Genomic DNA, 15,026 nt, shown 5'->3' on the forward strand with positions numbered 1-15,026 from the left:
GTGTGTCCTGCACCGTCGCCAAGCGTCAGCCTCCGTCAGCCTTCGTCGAGCTCTGTCGGCCTTCGTCGGCCTTTTTCAACATGTTGAATCGGTGTCGGCGGTTGTCAGCCAATTCATATGATTGGCTGTTCAGCTTTAAAACAAGAGTGAGGAAAACAAACAACTGTGAGGCACACAGAAGGTTCCTTTCATTTTTCATCTCATCTGATCAATCCAATATAAATAAGAGCTGTCAAAACTGGTCAAAAATGGCATTTGAATGTTTCTTCTAAAAAACACACAGGTTCTAACGATAAGAATAACTATTTTTGCACATTATGTCGATAAGATGGCACGTACAACACGATATACATAACTATTTGTGTAGGCATATTTATTCCAACAATAACATGTCTTTTAAAAGATCTCTACATACCTACATGTTACAAAGTAAACTAACGTTAATAAACTAATATCCTGTACTGAGATATTTAATATAAACACCGTAATAGACTTCAATCTCTCTGCAACCTCTGCACCGCTAAACAATTAGCCCCCTAGCAAGCAAGCTAGCTTACTAGCCTTAATGTTTAATTTGCACGCTCTTGTCAAATCGAAGGAAAGCACATTGCTATCACCAGATGACTGCCAATTTAGTTTGGCTAATTTTTTTGTAACCAGTGTATGATAAAGGCATGTTGGGTGGGTTAATTAGCAACCTAACGTTAGCAAACAAGCCAGCAGCCGGCCGTTCGGTCCCTCCACTCCGCTCCCACTGTAGGGAGACTTCTCTGCCGAAAGAACGGATGACAGACCGGGAGAGGGACAGTCCGGTTAGCTATCTCCCAGTGTCGGCTGTCTTCCCGGCAGGGAGTGAAGCAGAGGGACTGGAGGCTCAGTTCGGTTCTGCCGCTGATCGAGCAAACGCTGTTTGTTGTGTGTATCATAGCAACGTTATCCGGTTTCCCTTGTTGAATGACGAATAGATTACATGGATGTATTAAGAGAACCGCTGCCTGCTGGTATGAGTTATGTCCTCTCATACAGGCGCAGAACATACGTGGTACTTGGCCGTCAGCTGTAGTCTCTGCAGTGTTTAAAATTTACAGTCTATGGTTCCAGTGCAAATTTTTGGCCAGGACAAAGTCGACGACGGCTGATGCGAGGTGACGTCACAGTCGGCCTTCGTCGCCACTAGTGTCACAGCCACTAGTGTCACAGCCTTTAGAGCTTTCCATATGTGATTGGATCACCCAAGACGCATGTTAATATCAGGTCTGAACAGGGCCAGAGATGTGGAAAGCCAGTGTTAGATGTTAATAAGTAATATTTTTTTAAGCTGTTAACCTCAACAACCTTCAACAATAGACTCTCTAAGGTTTTAACTAAAGTACATCAAAACAGCGATGGAGTGAATGTTGGTCTTGTTTCTGTTCATCACAAATCCAGTGAGAGAATAGATGAGGGTTTTTTTAAGTTAGCAAAATAACTAATTAATGGGGAAATGTAAAAACAAAATATGCACAGCATTTTACAATGTTGCTATATGAATTGTTATATGACGGCCTACCCCACGATGGATAATATGTGACTGTGTCTCGTAGGTGGACACACTCCGGTCAGAGCTGGAGAGGACACGGTCTGACAATGCAAACCTTCGCCATGAAAGTCAGCTGGTCATGACTAATGTCAACCATTGGATTACTGAACAAAAGTAGGACCACACTCTTTGGTGTTCCCTGTATGTTTTTCCGTTGGTGTGTGTGCAGTGTATTTTTATAAATGTAAAATAACTTCTTTTTTTTTGTGTGTGTTTTGAATTTAGTGTCCTCTAAAGCAAAATATACTGTTTAACTGGCGGGTATTTATTTCCTTATAAAAGTCTTGCTTAGTGTAGTTTTAAAGTTCATCATTAGATTTCAGAATCTGTTCTCTCCAATCAGGGCTTCCAACGAGAGCCTCACTGCCCAGATGAAGGCCCAAAACAAAGTGCTGCTCATCGTCACTGAAGAGAAAGGGTGAGTATTTATTCGGAGGAAGATTTTTAGGTACCTTACTTTATCAATGAGTGAATGTATGTCTGCGTGTTGGTGTCTGTGTGCGTGTCTCAATCCTGTTTCATTATGTTCGTTAACTAAAGATAGGGGGGGGGGGGGAACTGCTCAGCTAACCGCTACACCTGCAAACTAGGTCAACTTTCCCACCAGAGTTTGTGATTAGTGTGTGTGTGTGTTGGAGTGATTCAGGTGGACTCTGACATGCTGACACTCATTCTGCATATCTGCATTATCATGACTCACACATGCACACACAGACATGGGTGTGACATATTCCTCTTTCCAGAGATCAAAGCAGTCTAGCCGTCTTCTGTCATCCCACCCCCCTGCGTATAATAGTATAATAGTACAATAAACATCTAACAACTTGTTTTAATTGTTCTGGATACTGAGAATTGGTGGCATAACAAAACACTGACATAAATAGCCACAAAGGTAAGTGATAAATGGCTGTGGAAATCTAGCATTTCATTATAATAGATCACGATATGTGTGTGTATTTGTTTGTCAGAGCTAGTCTGAACTGCTAGTTAAAGGCTGTTCAGGAAGCAGAGAAACACAGACACTATTGCCGTTGTGTGGCAGAATATTTTGTTTGCCATGTTAATAAGAGGCTCTTGATGATAATAGGTGTATGTCTGTCTGTCTGTGTCTCTCTCTCTCTCTCTCTCTCTCTCTCTCTCTCTCTTTGTGTGTGTCTGTCTGTCTCTCTATGTATATTTCTCTGTTAAACTTTGTCTCTGCATCTCCCTGGCTTCGTAAGACATCTGCAGGACGGTTATAACACATTGAAGGAAGAGGTAAAGAGTCTAAAAGAAGTGGTGGCTAAGAAGGAGAGAGACATGGAACACTTTAAGGTGAACAAGTGCAAAGTGGAAAAGCAATGAACTACAAGTAGGAAGAGACAAATCGGAGTCGATCACAAACAGGTTTGTTTTTTGTTTTTCACTTTATAATTGTTTGCAGGCCCAGATCCGAGACCAGGGCATCCAGCAAGACGAGAGAGCGTGAGTCATTTGTGTGTGTGCGTGTGTGTGTGTGTGTGTGTGTGATGTCTGTAGTGTACATATATGTGCATGCATTTTTGTCCATCCACCAGCTGATGGGAGTTTAGCATTCATATCCAACAAAAGCGTTGCCCACCATGTTTCGCTCTTCCACACACAATCTAGCCCGAACAAAGCAGATAATAATAACAGCAGGAGTGTCAAGTTGTGAATGAAACACCCCGTGGGCCTAGCCACCTGTGTTTTCCCCGTGTGTGCATGTATGTGTTTGTGTGTCTCTTCTTCAATCTGAATAAGTTATTCACACTGGGCCTTTAACAATGATTACACTCTAACCAAGGGCCCACCCTCTCCTGCTTGCCACCCTCATGGCTGTCAAATAGCATTCATCAATAGAGAGGAGATATATTTATTATGTTCATAAAGGTAATTAAAATGAATGTGGCACAGATGGGATTGGGTGTAGGATGGAGGTGAGAGAAGGAGGGGGTGTGTGCGTGCGGGAGAGGGTGTTTGTGTGGGCACCTGCCTGCAGCAGTACTCCCCATACCCCCAGTGTGACCCCCTAAGGTCTCCCTCATTAACAACTCCCCCCCCCCCCTCACCCACATCACCCCGTTCTACACACATGCACACGCTCATGTTGCACCCCTCCCCTAACGAACCACCAGGCTCTGTTTCCAAAACGGATCAGATTTGTTTTGACTGGAGTAGGTTTCCAGTGCTATTCAAAGCTGTCAGTCATTTTAATGATATCATTAAGGGGCCGCGACAGAAAGATGAATCGGTTTTCTTTGTCTTTCCCTCATAATTGCGAATGAGCGAGAGAGAGGGACAGCGCGAGAGAGGCAGTTCATATAGATGCATGCATAAGAGGGGTTTTGATTGAGCGAATATAATAACATGGAACGAGATAAAAACAGTGAATGAAAGCCTCTTCCATAGTGTCTCCCCATCCATTCTCTCTCTATTTCTTTATTATGAGAATTCCTAATTTATTTCATTTCATTATTGTACCCCCCCCCCACACACACACACACACACCCTACCCGAAATGCCATATGTATGAAAATCATATGTTTATAAGGCAACAGATGTGTCATGATACTTGCATGGCAGCCATATACATTCAGTGTATAAATCTCATTACTAATGGCAAAGGGGATGTCTTCAGTGTCTCTCCACTGTCACTATCACTAGCAGCAATCAACACGGCGTGAAGGTTTTGTCATTAGATATGCCTTTATTAAAGAAATGTATTATGATTACATGGCCTACTGTTCCCAAGCAGCAGGAGTGTCACGGCTTCACATTATGGATGGCAGTTTGTGCCAGTAAAGCCCACAGAGAGGTGAGGAACAGATGAATAGATCAGATAGAAATTTAGATTGATAAAATAAACCGGCCTCTGTTATATTTCAGTTAGAAAAAAAATTGTCAAATTATTATTTTCAAATAAATATACAAATCAAGTCAAAACTAGGATTGAGGGATTTGATTGCAACTGTAATGATCTTCTGACAAATGTTTGGCTGTGATGGATGGCAGGATGGGGATGCCGACTGTTCTGAAAATGTAGGAGAGACCGGGGTTTTTAACTTGAGAACAATACTCCTAGCCTTAAAAGCTACAATCTGTTGCACAATGAAGGCACTATCTGTAGACAGATCATGGTCATCATGTTCAATGTGCCTGTAAAACTCTTCTCCAAGGTGCTATGTTTTCCAAACCCTGTATGTTGCCTAGGAAGAAGGATGCTGTGTGTTTGTACCTTTCACTCCAGAAGTGTTCAATAAGAAGAACAATAATTAGCTCTGACAACAGCCCTTACAATGCAAAAATGGCTCCTGTTTTGTGCTGTAAAGCAATGTGACTTTGCTGTAAAATCTGAAAGGCATGCAGAGAAAATGCAAATATCTTTCAAGTCAATTCTATTTATAGTGTCAAATCACAACAGGAGTTATCTCAGGACACTTTTCAGATAGAGTAGGTCTAGACCACACCATAATTTACAAAGACCCAACAATTTCCTCCCCAAGAGCAATCATTTGGTGCAACAGTGTCGAGGGAAAAAAAAGTCCTTTTTACAGGCAGGAACCTCGGACAGACCCTGGCTCTTGGTGGGCGGCCATCTGCCGCTGCCGGTTGAGACACAGAAACACTGATACAGATATGGAGAAAGATGATTCATAATCACTCCAGTGACTCAATTAATTATGATTTGTTATCAAAATTCACATTTTGCCTCAAATGATCTAAAATAATATCTGAAAACATTAAAATACCAGTGCACATTGAAATGCACTAAGTGGCAGAAGCAGAGATTGATGCTGTTTGTTGTCTGACACAACCCAGCTGGGGAAAAGTGCTCATAGAGCATCAGGCTTCATCAGTCGCACCATTAGCAATGTGCTCTCAATTAAGAGCACCCAGTGATCACAGCAGAGGATTTGTACAAACAGAGAACCAAAGTGACAGAAACGGAAAGAGGAGATAAGAAGGAGACTGTGGAAGAAGACTGTCAAGTTTTGCATAAAATGTTGAGATGAAAGCAGTAAATAAAAAAGATGGGAGCGAGATCGGGGCGATGAAGGCACCGCATAGTTTATTGCCTGGTTTAGAGAGCATGGCAGCTTGGCTGTGACACTAATGACTGTAATTATACACACACTGATTGGGTTAGGCCGCTAATTACACACATCCATGTTTGCGTGTAAACACAGGAACACATGTTTACACAGGCGTCACGCCAAGCGTTGAGCGCATCGCTGCCTCTTCTCACATCGGGTGCATAAATCTCACACAGTTGTCTCAGCGGCGGTGATGTTTCATGATCTGCTGAAGACCACATTACCATCTAGAGAAGACTTTAAATCATGTGAAGAATCTGTGGAGATGTGGCGCTTTGGATTTTATGCTTGTGCTTAAAGTTTATGGCTGCTGTTTTTCCTTCGCTGTAGCAACCAAAACTCATGGAACTTATCTCTTAAAAGGCATTTACAATTTAAAAGATCAAAGGAAATTTCAGCATTTCTTCTTATTAATGTTCTTTGTATCACCAGTATGGTGTGAAATTAAAAGATTTAGAAGGGTCAGTTGCAATTGTGTTCAGTTTATGGATGTAATTTTCACGAAATGAGGTTTCTTTAAAAAAAAAGAAATGCTTACATTGGCCAAGCTTGATTACCGTAGTTAGTTGGTTAAAATTGAGTGATTCAGATTATATTCGTTCAGCTGGTGTATGTATGGATTTTTTTATATGAATTATCATTGTTGGGCAAATTAATGAAAGATATGTCATCTATATATATATATATATCTCATTTATAAATTTGTATTTTGCATTGATATACAGTGATACTGTTTTTATGCAGTGGTGTTACTGTCCCTGTTGTGTATATTGTTGCTATTGTCTCTTGGTTGAGGTTTACCAAAGATGGTTTAAAATACATGGGAGCGGAATTGTTCCACTAATGAATCTCATAAACCTTTCAGACAAAAATGTCAGTTCACATATTAGCAACTCCCTCAAGTGTCTCCTCAGATCTTAAATGTTTTAAGTTATCACTAATAGGGCCGTGTGTGTGTGTGTGTGTGTGTGTGTGTGTGTGTGTGTGTGTGTGTGTGTGTGCACTCACCCACATCTACACGAACAATGATGCCATTTATTAGCATCTCCATGAGCGTGCCCGTCTTCTCAACTGAAGCAAAGCGGGACCGTCTTTCCATCCGCTGCTCTGATAGAGAAACCCAGCTTGCTCTTTTACAAGAAAATTAACATTGGGGAGGTACAGTGGTACTTTAATGGGCTAAGAAGTCTTCAGTAAAGTATTTAGAAGGTTTTTCCGAATGCTAACTGGACATGTTCACTGGGGCATGAAAGAAAGAGCGTAAAGCGGGGGCAGCAAGCTCTTCAGCCCGTACAGAGCACCATTATCCACCGTCGTTAATTTAATAGACATTCCATAGTCAGCCCTGGGTCTGAAGATAGCAGACCCTAACATTTGTTTGTCATTTCCCCAAAACGTTTTTAATAAACAGTTAAAATCTTAAATGGCTTCTTGTACTCTTAATGTTCCCTGGCTGCGGTTGTGTTCGTTTTGTTTTTGTATTTGTTATTTTATATGCGCTTTCATATATAATTTAATGATTTCTGGAACTCATTTGCTCACCCATCTTTGAGTTTAGTAATAAGTTATAATGAAGATGGTTATAATGAAGATGATGTACGCCAACTTCTTTATGCCCCGGATTTTGAGGACATTTGATTGAAACTGTTGTGTCTCGCAAATGCATATCACTGTACAAACATACTTGAGTTCAAAAGTTTACCATGATGGGAGGAGTTTATACTTTAATATGATTTTTATGATAAACTACACATGAGGCAGTTTCAAGCAGTAGCTGGAAAGAAACGTTTTTATTCATCTGTTCTCTTAAACTTCTAGGGGTACTAAGATTTGCTGTAAAGACGTCAAAGTTAATTTCTCCTTTCTCATTATGTGTGCACATACGCTTATCTTACAGCATGGAAAAGCAGGGCTGTGTGGCTCTAAACCTCAGCAAAATCGAGCACATGCAGACCAGACTGCGAAGCAACCTGGAGGCCATCGGAATGCTAAATCAACAAGTAAGAGCACACACACACACACACACACACACACACACACACAGGTATACACACACACCAGGTCCTGACAGTCCTTTTACCCGACAGATACAAACACACACCCACACAACAGCCCACCTGCTGTTGAGCTCACACAGAAGAGGAAGCTTTCATGCGTCCAACTTCAAACACACACGCACTTACACACAAGCGCATACAGACATCCATTTCCTCTTCCTACGATAAAAGTGAAAAGTCTGCAGCGGGTTGGGGGTGTGAGTGCGGTGTGGGGAAGGGGGGACAAATCGTATCTGGGAAGCAGTGACGTTTCTTTCCACTGGTAAATGATTTCCCTTTCATGAAACTGAGAGAGGGATGTATATCAATACAGCCGCGCTGATCTCTCCATGACAGCATAGGGAAATGGCCCGCTGTGATAAAACAATGTGGGGGGAAAAACACAGAGGAATATTCTGAGTAAAAGCAGACTTTTTTTTATTTTTTTTTTTTTTTTAACTGTGTTGAACTTCACAAGAGTCAACAAATCACCAAAGGAGAGACAAATCAAAAGTACTCCTCAGCCCCCTCAGTTCTCCAAAACTCCAGGGCCTGGGGAACAGCTCACCCGACTTTTGTTAGTCTATGGAATGGCCCGCTGATTGACGGGAGATGACAAAAGCTGGTACTTGTTGAAGTTTTAATGTAGTGTTGTTTCTGGAAAAAAGCAAATGGCATTAGCTGCAGGTATGAGGCAGAGGAAGAGACCGACAGAGGAAGAGAGAGGTGTTGTTTAACAGGTCAGGTGTGTAATAGCACCTCTTAATCTCTAGTGTGAATCATCACACACATCGATCCAACACGGACATCTTAAGCACACACAAACATACAAGCACAGTCGGAAAGCATGGGGTATAGACAGTTCATTTACACAAGGCTATTCCCTTCACTGGACACACATAGACACACACACACACACACACACACATAAACACACACAGACGCACACACATGCAGATATCAGTAAAGAAGCTGAATGGAATGTCTCAGTTTATCTATGTGAAAGGCTTTGGGTTATAAATCAGGTCTGTGTCTTCTTTGGATCGGTCTTATTTACTCATAGTCACAAACTGGTTTAGTGCTGTTGCTTTCTCATTCGCCCACAGGCGCATATTAACACCAGCTATACAATGCACGCACGCACGCATGATTTACATCCGACTGTCAAGCCAATTTCACGCAAACTCTGCAAATGTCACACAAAATTAGATTCGAGCTAAGTGATTTTCCATCAACTGGGATGAAGATGAACATCAGAGTAAAAACCGGATTCTTTCAAGACTTTATTAGCATTTAGCGAGCTGTTATTATGCTTTAGCATCAGTTAATGTCCAGGTTGTTTCATGCTTTCATGCAAAGATGAAGTCTTCTTCATCTTGCAAGAAGCAAAATTTCAGTACACCCCCCCACTTGAAGTAGCTGCAGGGAGTGATGGAACGACGGGTATTGCACAACGTTTTCAAATTTCAAAAACTTCTGTTGTTTTCATTGGGCAGATCATCCTACACCAACGGAGCCAAAACTCCATTAAAAAAATGTTAAACTTTTTTTTGCCGACGAGAAGAAATGTACTCAAAGCTTGCTATATTCAGCTTTTCTACCTCAGTAATTTTCATACTTTGTATTAAAATAATTGAATGGAAACCCAGCTATACAAATAAAAAAAGTGCAAACACACTCATTCACCAGCAATAAAACACCCCCCTCCGTGTCTTTCTGTCTGTCTCTTTCGTTCTTTCTCCCCCACTTACACACATACTTTTCATCCAAACATATGCCCACCAGTTCACCCGCAATATGTGAAGGTTGAAGAGACAAGCTGTGATTTTTTTAATTTCACCCCCCTCCTTTGCAATTAGGAAAGCATCCAGAGCGACCAAAGACGGGGAAAATTAAACAGGTCCCCTTGAATATACGGTTAATTATAAATGTCAACCTCAGTGTTTTTCATCTAGAAATTCTATTGCTTTTGGCATAACATTAAATGAACACGTCATATGTTTGCCTGTTGAAGATAGTAAATACTCCTTAAGCGTCTTAGGATAGTTTTGACACATCGACATGTCATTGGCTCTTTGAGGGTTAAGCCTAAGACCTTGCTATTTCTAGTCATGAGATGTAATACATTTGCGTGTGCGTGCGTGCGTGCGTGCGTGCGTGCGTGCGTGCGCACACAGTGTCTGGAAGGGTAATGTTAACAGAACCATCCGGAAATGTGTCTGTCTCATCTCCGCTTGTGTTTTTCTCTCCCTTTAACACACACATGCATACGTACAGATACGCACACACATGGCCAGACATGTCGATGTGACATCATTCTTGAACCTCAGCGTTCGCACACACACACACACACACACACACACACACTAAAAAACAGATGTGGATGAGTGCAACTGTCATTACCCGACATGTCTCTTTGTCTCTCCATCCTTTAATTTCTTATTTTACTCTTCCTTATAGCTAAAAATACATTATTTCAAATCTTTTATTCTCTTTTATCTGACTTATAACAGTTTTTAGACTGGCGCATTTTGCATATAATTACCACAAATGTAAATGTCTTTTTTATTTTTTGCATTCAAAGCCACTTTTTAACTCACACTTCTCCCTGCTTTTACCCAAATGTCCCTGTCAAAAAATAAAACACCCTCAATTTAGCTAGTCTGTAATTGTGTTCCAGGGAGCCCAATCATGTTCTGACGATGTGTGATTTGTTTTGTGTCACGGATGATTTTGTGTCAAATCGACCTCTAATGATCGCTCAAATTGGTTGTTTTCATGTAGAAATTTACACCGTTGCATGACTCCTACTTGCAACCATTTCAAGCTGTGAGCACAATACTCTCCTGAAAACCCCCTTCGCAATTTTACCCTCGCATTTCTGTTTCAACAGGCATGAAAGTAAGTGTGAAAGATGAATTAAGCACATAATGAGATGTCAGCTACTTCATCAACTTGATAGCTGTTGACTTTTGATGGTTGATATTTATTGCTAACTTCCAATTAAGTTTTGTAATTATTAGTGTGATGTTTAAACTTCCTTGAAACTTCACCTGAAATTGTCCCTCTTCCCTGCTTCCCTCAGTCTGTTCCACGGTCTCACATGATGGTTTGCTTTCAAAACTATTGTTATTCTCTTTGTCTTCTTCGGTGCATATGTCTCTCTCAGATTGTCTCTTTCTTTGTCTCTCCAGTTAAACTGGCTCAGCAGGGAGAATAAGCGGTTGCGTAGGCAGCTGGAGGAGGAGCGCTCCATGCGTAGACAAGTGAAGCGACTGCTCCCTCCTCCTCCTCCTCCTCCTCCCACCTCTTCCATGCACCTCTCCGTCAGAGCCCGCCCACCTCCTCTCTCCACCTCCCTACCCTCATCCCTCCGCCTCCCTCATCCCCTGAGCCTGGACACAGCGACAGGGGACACTGACAGGACTCTAACCCAAACCAAGCTGAGCCGTGCTGTACTAGAGAGACCAGGTGAGTGCGAGGCTTTGGGTGAAGCGTACTGGATTAGGTCCACTGCCTCTCTGGAAGACGCTCGGTCTGGGTGGACAAGCAGGGATCTGAACTAAATAAAGCCCCCTGAAGACTTTGACCTGTCATGACTTTTTGACCTGCAGCTCCTCACCGGGGAGTGTGCTCAGTATGAGGTTAATGCCCTGCAGGTCAAAGTCAAGTCCCAGGGTGCGTTTTGCCTGAGGCGGGCTCCAGAACCAGCAGGTGATGGAATTCTCTCAAATCATCTAAAAAATATCTCTACTACTGTGCCATTAAGAGATTTATTCCAAGAACATATTCACATTTTTTTTATACATTTCAAATCTGACACTTAACATAAAAAAGCAATTCATTGCATCCTCAAAATGCTGCACTGCTCGGAGCAGTAGCAGCGTATAACTTTGGTAATTACTTCAAATAAATGGTCTTGTTTTGCCACAAAACTGTAGCACTAAGCACTAAAATGTATTATTGCTACGCTGATTTGAAAATCTCGACAGCTCTGATGAACTATAATCAATTTCAATTCTACTTAAATAGGCAAATGGCCTCAACAGAACAAGTGGCTAACTGCAAATTCATAAGTGTTGATGAATGTGTCTTACACTGGAGAAGAGTGGTGCTTTGGTTAAATGAGAGACGGCACATCATCAGTATCCACAGACGGACCTCAGATGTTGATGTGGATGGCTGTAACACAGTCTCTAATTACGCTGCAGCTGTGCGCCATGTGTCCTGCATCTACTGCGGCGAATGTGGCCGTGTGTCTTCATGTGCGAGTACATTATGTGTCTGCGTGCTTCTGTCTCTCTGTAAGTGCCTGTGGAGCGAGTGTGTGTGATTGAGTGTATTAGATGGTCATGATGGTAGATGTTTGGTTGATGTTTTATATTTAGTTTTATACTTTCAAAAACTATTTATTGATTTTTCACTGTCGCTGTGTTCGAGCCCCCGCGTTGTTAAGACGGGAAAATAAAAACCGATAGAGATTTGTAATCGGTCGTGCATTTCTCCCCATTTTCATTTCATCTGTCAATATGCCAACAATATCTTTTTTTCTTACAGTTGGAACAGACTAGCAATGCTACCTGTAAACATTGCATAATTAGAATTTAGAACTGTTTTACATGACTGCTGAGACACACAAATACTGTATGTTGACATGTTGTTAACCAGCAAAAAACATTAAATACATGATCTAAAATGTGGTTTTGAAGCAGGGATGACACACCATATTGACCTGCTGACTCCCCATGAGCATGAGTGGTTGAAGAAGAGCACTGTTTCACATTTACGCGAGCAACGACAAGGAAAAGAAGCATGCAAATATCTGAACTTGAACAGAAAGCGCACTATTATATACTGTGATAATGACAATTCTAGGCAAAGCAGGTCTCAGACCACAATTGGTTTTCTCATCTTGCCATTCTCCCTTGTTGTCTCTCCCCACCTTTCCCCCACACTCCCTCACCTGTCTTCCAAACCCCCTTTTTTTTTATCCTTCATTGGTCCAGTACATACATAGCTGCTGTATAGCCGGTCAGGATGTCGTGCATTTTAATGATTGGGAGTAGAACTGCATGTCCTTGTTAGCTTGGTTGTCCTCATTTGCCATGTCACACTCAAAAATACCCTTCTTTTATGTGCAAACACACATGCGTGCACCCACTCACACATCCGCACGCATTTATATTCTTTCAGAAAACACACACACACACACACACACTTACGCAAACGGCACAGTCATTAAAAATGAAACCACAGGCTTTTTGAAAACTCCCAGGACCGAGGGAAAAGTCAGCGGCGCAGCGGTGAAAAGAGTCCCCCTGGAAACAATGAGGAGAATGATCATTTGTTGTTCTTGAAAACCCGGTGAGGTTTCACAGAGGTTAAGCTTCCCTTTGATGTGTTTTTAACTCGTTTCAGCTCTGTGGAGGGATTAGTCAGCCAGCTCACACACACGCACAAACACAAATGCACACACAAGCACATACAGGCTCTTAATTTCCACACCATGAGCTCTTCTCTCATAAAGGCGAAAAGCACAGAACAGACTCCTTCCTAACCTAATTTCATCAAATGAGAGTGGGTGGTACTTCACTGCTGTATGTGTGGTCCTTTGGAAATCTGTGGTAAACCAGCAAAATATTGCAAGTCAGTATTTTTCTTTTTATCCCAAATTAGCGTCAGGCTGTTTGTGAACAGTGTGGGCCCTCAACCACGAGAGAGACTGAGAAAGAGAGACAGAGTAGCTGTTGATCATCACAGCACTCATTACAGTGTTTACGAGGAATTATTTGATCCCTATTTCAAGATACAAATGATTGGGGTGCTTGTGCCTAAGATGTTTTTTTGTTATCAGCTCTCAGTCTGGGCTTCCCTGTAGATCTCTGTGTGGTTGCCCATGCTAATCACACAAAAAGCTTGCATTCACGTCATAAGCAGCTCTGCAACAAATAGTGTCCGTACGTAGGTTTAATGCTTTATCTGATTTTATTTGTTTTACCTGAACTAAACGTTTTTTTTCTTGATTGTAGCAACAGCTAAATGGTGATAAGTAATAACTGATTCAGCTCTGTGTAGGTACTGGGTCACCTTACTGTAACCATAATGAGTACATACAGTTTTACATTTGTTCTAGCTTCATGTAACAACTAGTCCGCGCATACTGTGTGTGTGTGTGTGTATATATATATATATATATATATATATATATATATATATATATATATATATATATATATATATATCTATATATATATATATATATATATATATATCTCCAACACCCGGAACAGCTCTTTTGTCAGATGAAAAATGCTTGAGCTGGGACCAGCCCAGTATTCTGCCACTGTTACAATGACTTTTAGTGGGAGAGGCGGTTCTGTCACAGCACCAACAGAAAATGACAGAACAGCAACAGAGGGTGAGAAAGAAAACTGACAGGAGTGCTGGCAACATGTCTCCTCTAAAAGTTAGGTCACTCCAAAAAAACAGGAAAGAAAGAAACAGGAGACAGTTATTCACCCAATGTTTTACTTGTAAAAAGGTGGGTTTTTGTTATGTGGTTACTTTTTATAGACTATATAGCTACACTATAGGGAAATGCTGACATTCTGTTGGTGCATGTGAATTTAGGCTGTAGGCAGAGATTCATTTTCACACCATCCCCCACACACTTATCACACAATTATCTATGTTTTGTATTTCATTTTGTCACACATTAAAGCGTGAATCACTGCCAATTCACATTTTTATGCTTAATTTCCACATTTTCTAAATTAACTCCACTGAAAAGATATTTGTTTGCACTGCTCTCCATGGACATCCAAACATTTTGTACTTTTGGCTCCACCTCAGTCATTTATTCAGGTATTTTGCTTTATTTTGCCAGCAGCTTCAAATATTGTGCATACTGTTACCGCTTCCAAGTCATGATTCCATCCATCCATTATATCCTATAAAGATACGAACAGGGAATATGTATTAAGCTCTGACAAAAGATGCAGTAGTAAAAAGAAAAGGAAAAAAATCCAGATTAATAAAAACTGGCACTTGTAAGATTTGTATTTAACAGCTCAAATATTGTCATTAGAGCTAAACCTAACTTAATATAAAAGTGTATTGTTCATTATCTATGTTGAAACAACCATAGTTTACATTGTTGTATGATGATTTAATTTGCAGCATGTGTGGCCCTTTTGGGAATTGAACCAAAATCGTCCTTATGTATATTCCATTGAACAACACAGGACCACAAACATAAACCCCACGACTAGCTGTGAACTCAAATATCCCAGAGGAGGACTTGAAGTGGCCATAACC

The 15,026-nt window shown here is 41.2% G+C and overlaps 1 protein-coding gene across 2 annotated transcripts in view; it reads left to right on the forward strand.

Annotated features, from left to right (window-relative positions):
* Positions 1–12,379, forward strand: part of LOC144537376 (uncharacterized) — a 101,674-nt gene extending 89,295 nt beyond the window's left edge. For both annotated transcript variants that reach the window (XM_078281052.1, XM_078281053.1), the window contains 6 exons: positions 1,584–1,693; positions 1,923–1,997; positions 2,800–2,893; positions 3,003–3,043; positions 7,571–7,673; positions 10,904–12,379. In XM_078281052.1, coding sequence (XP_078137178.1) covers positions 1,584–1,693; positions 1,923–1,997; positions 2,800–2,893; positions 3,003–3,043; positions 7,571–7,673; positions 10,904–11,275 — 795 coding nt within the window. In that variant the 3' untranslated portion in view covers positions 11,276–12,379. The remainder of the gene's footprint in view (positions 1–1,583; positions 1,694–1,922; positions 1,998–2,799; positions 2,894–3,002; positions 3,044–7,570; positions 7,674–10,903) is intronic.
* The last annotated feature ends 2,647 nt before the right edge of the window (positions 12,380–15,026 follow it).

The sequence above is a fragment of the Sander vitreus genome, chromosome 22 (assembly GCF_031162955.1).
Source record: "Sander vitreus isolate 19-12246 chromosome 22, sanVit1, whole genome shotgun sequence".
NCBI classification, from domain to species: Eukaryota; Metazoa; Chordata; class Actinopteri; order Perciformes; family Percidae; genus Sander; species Sander vitreus.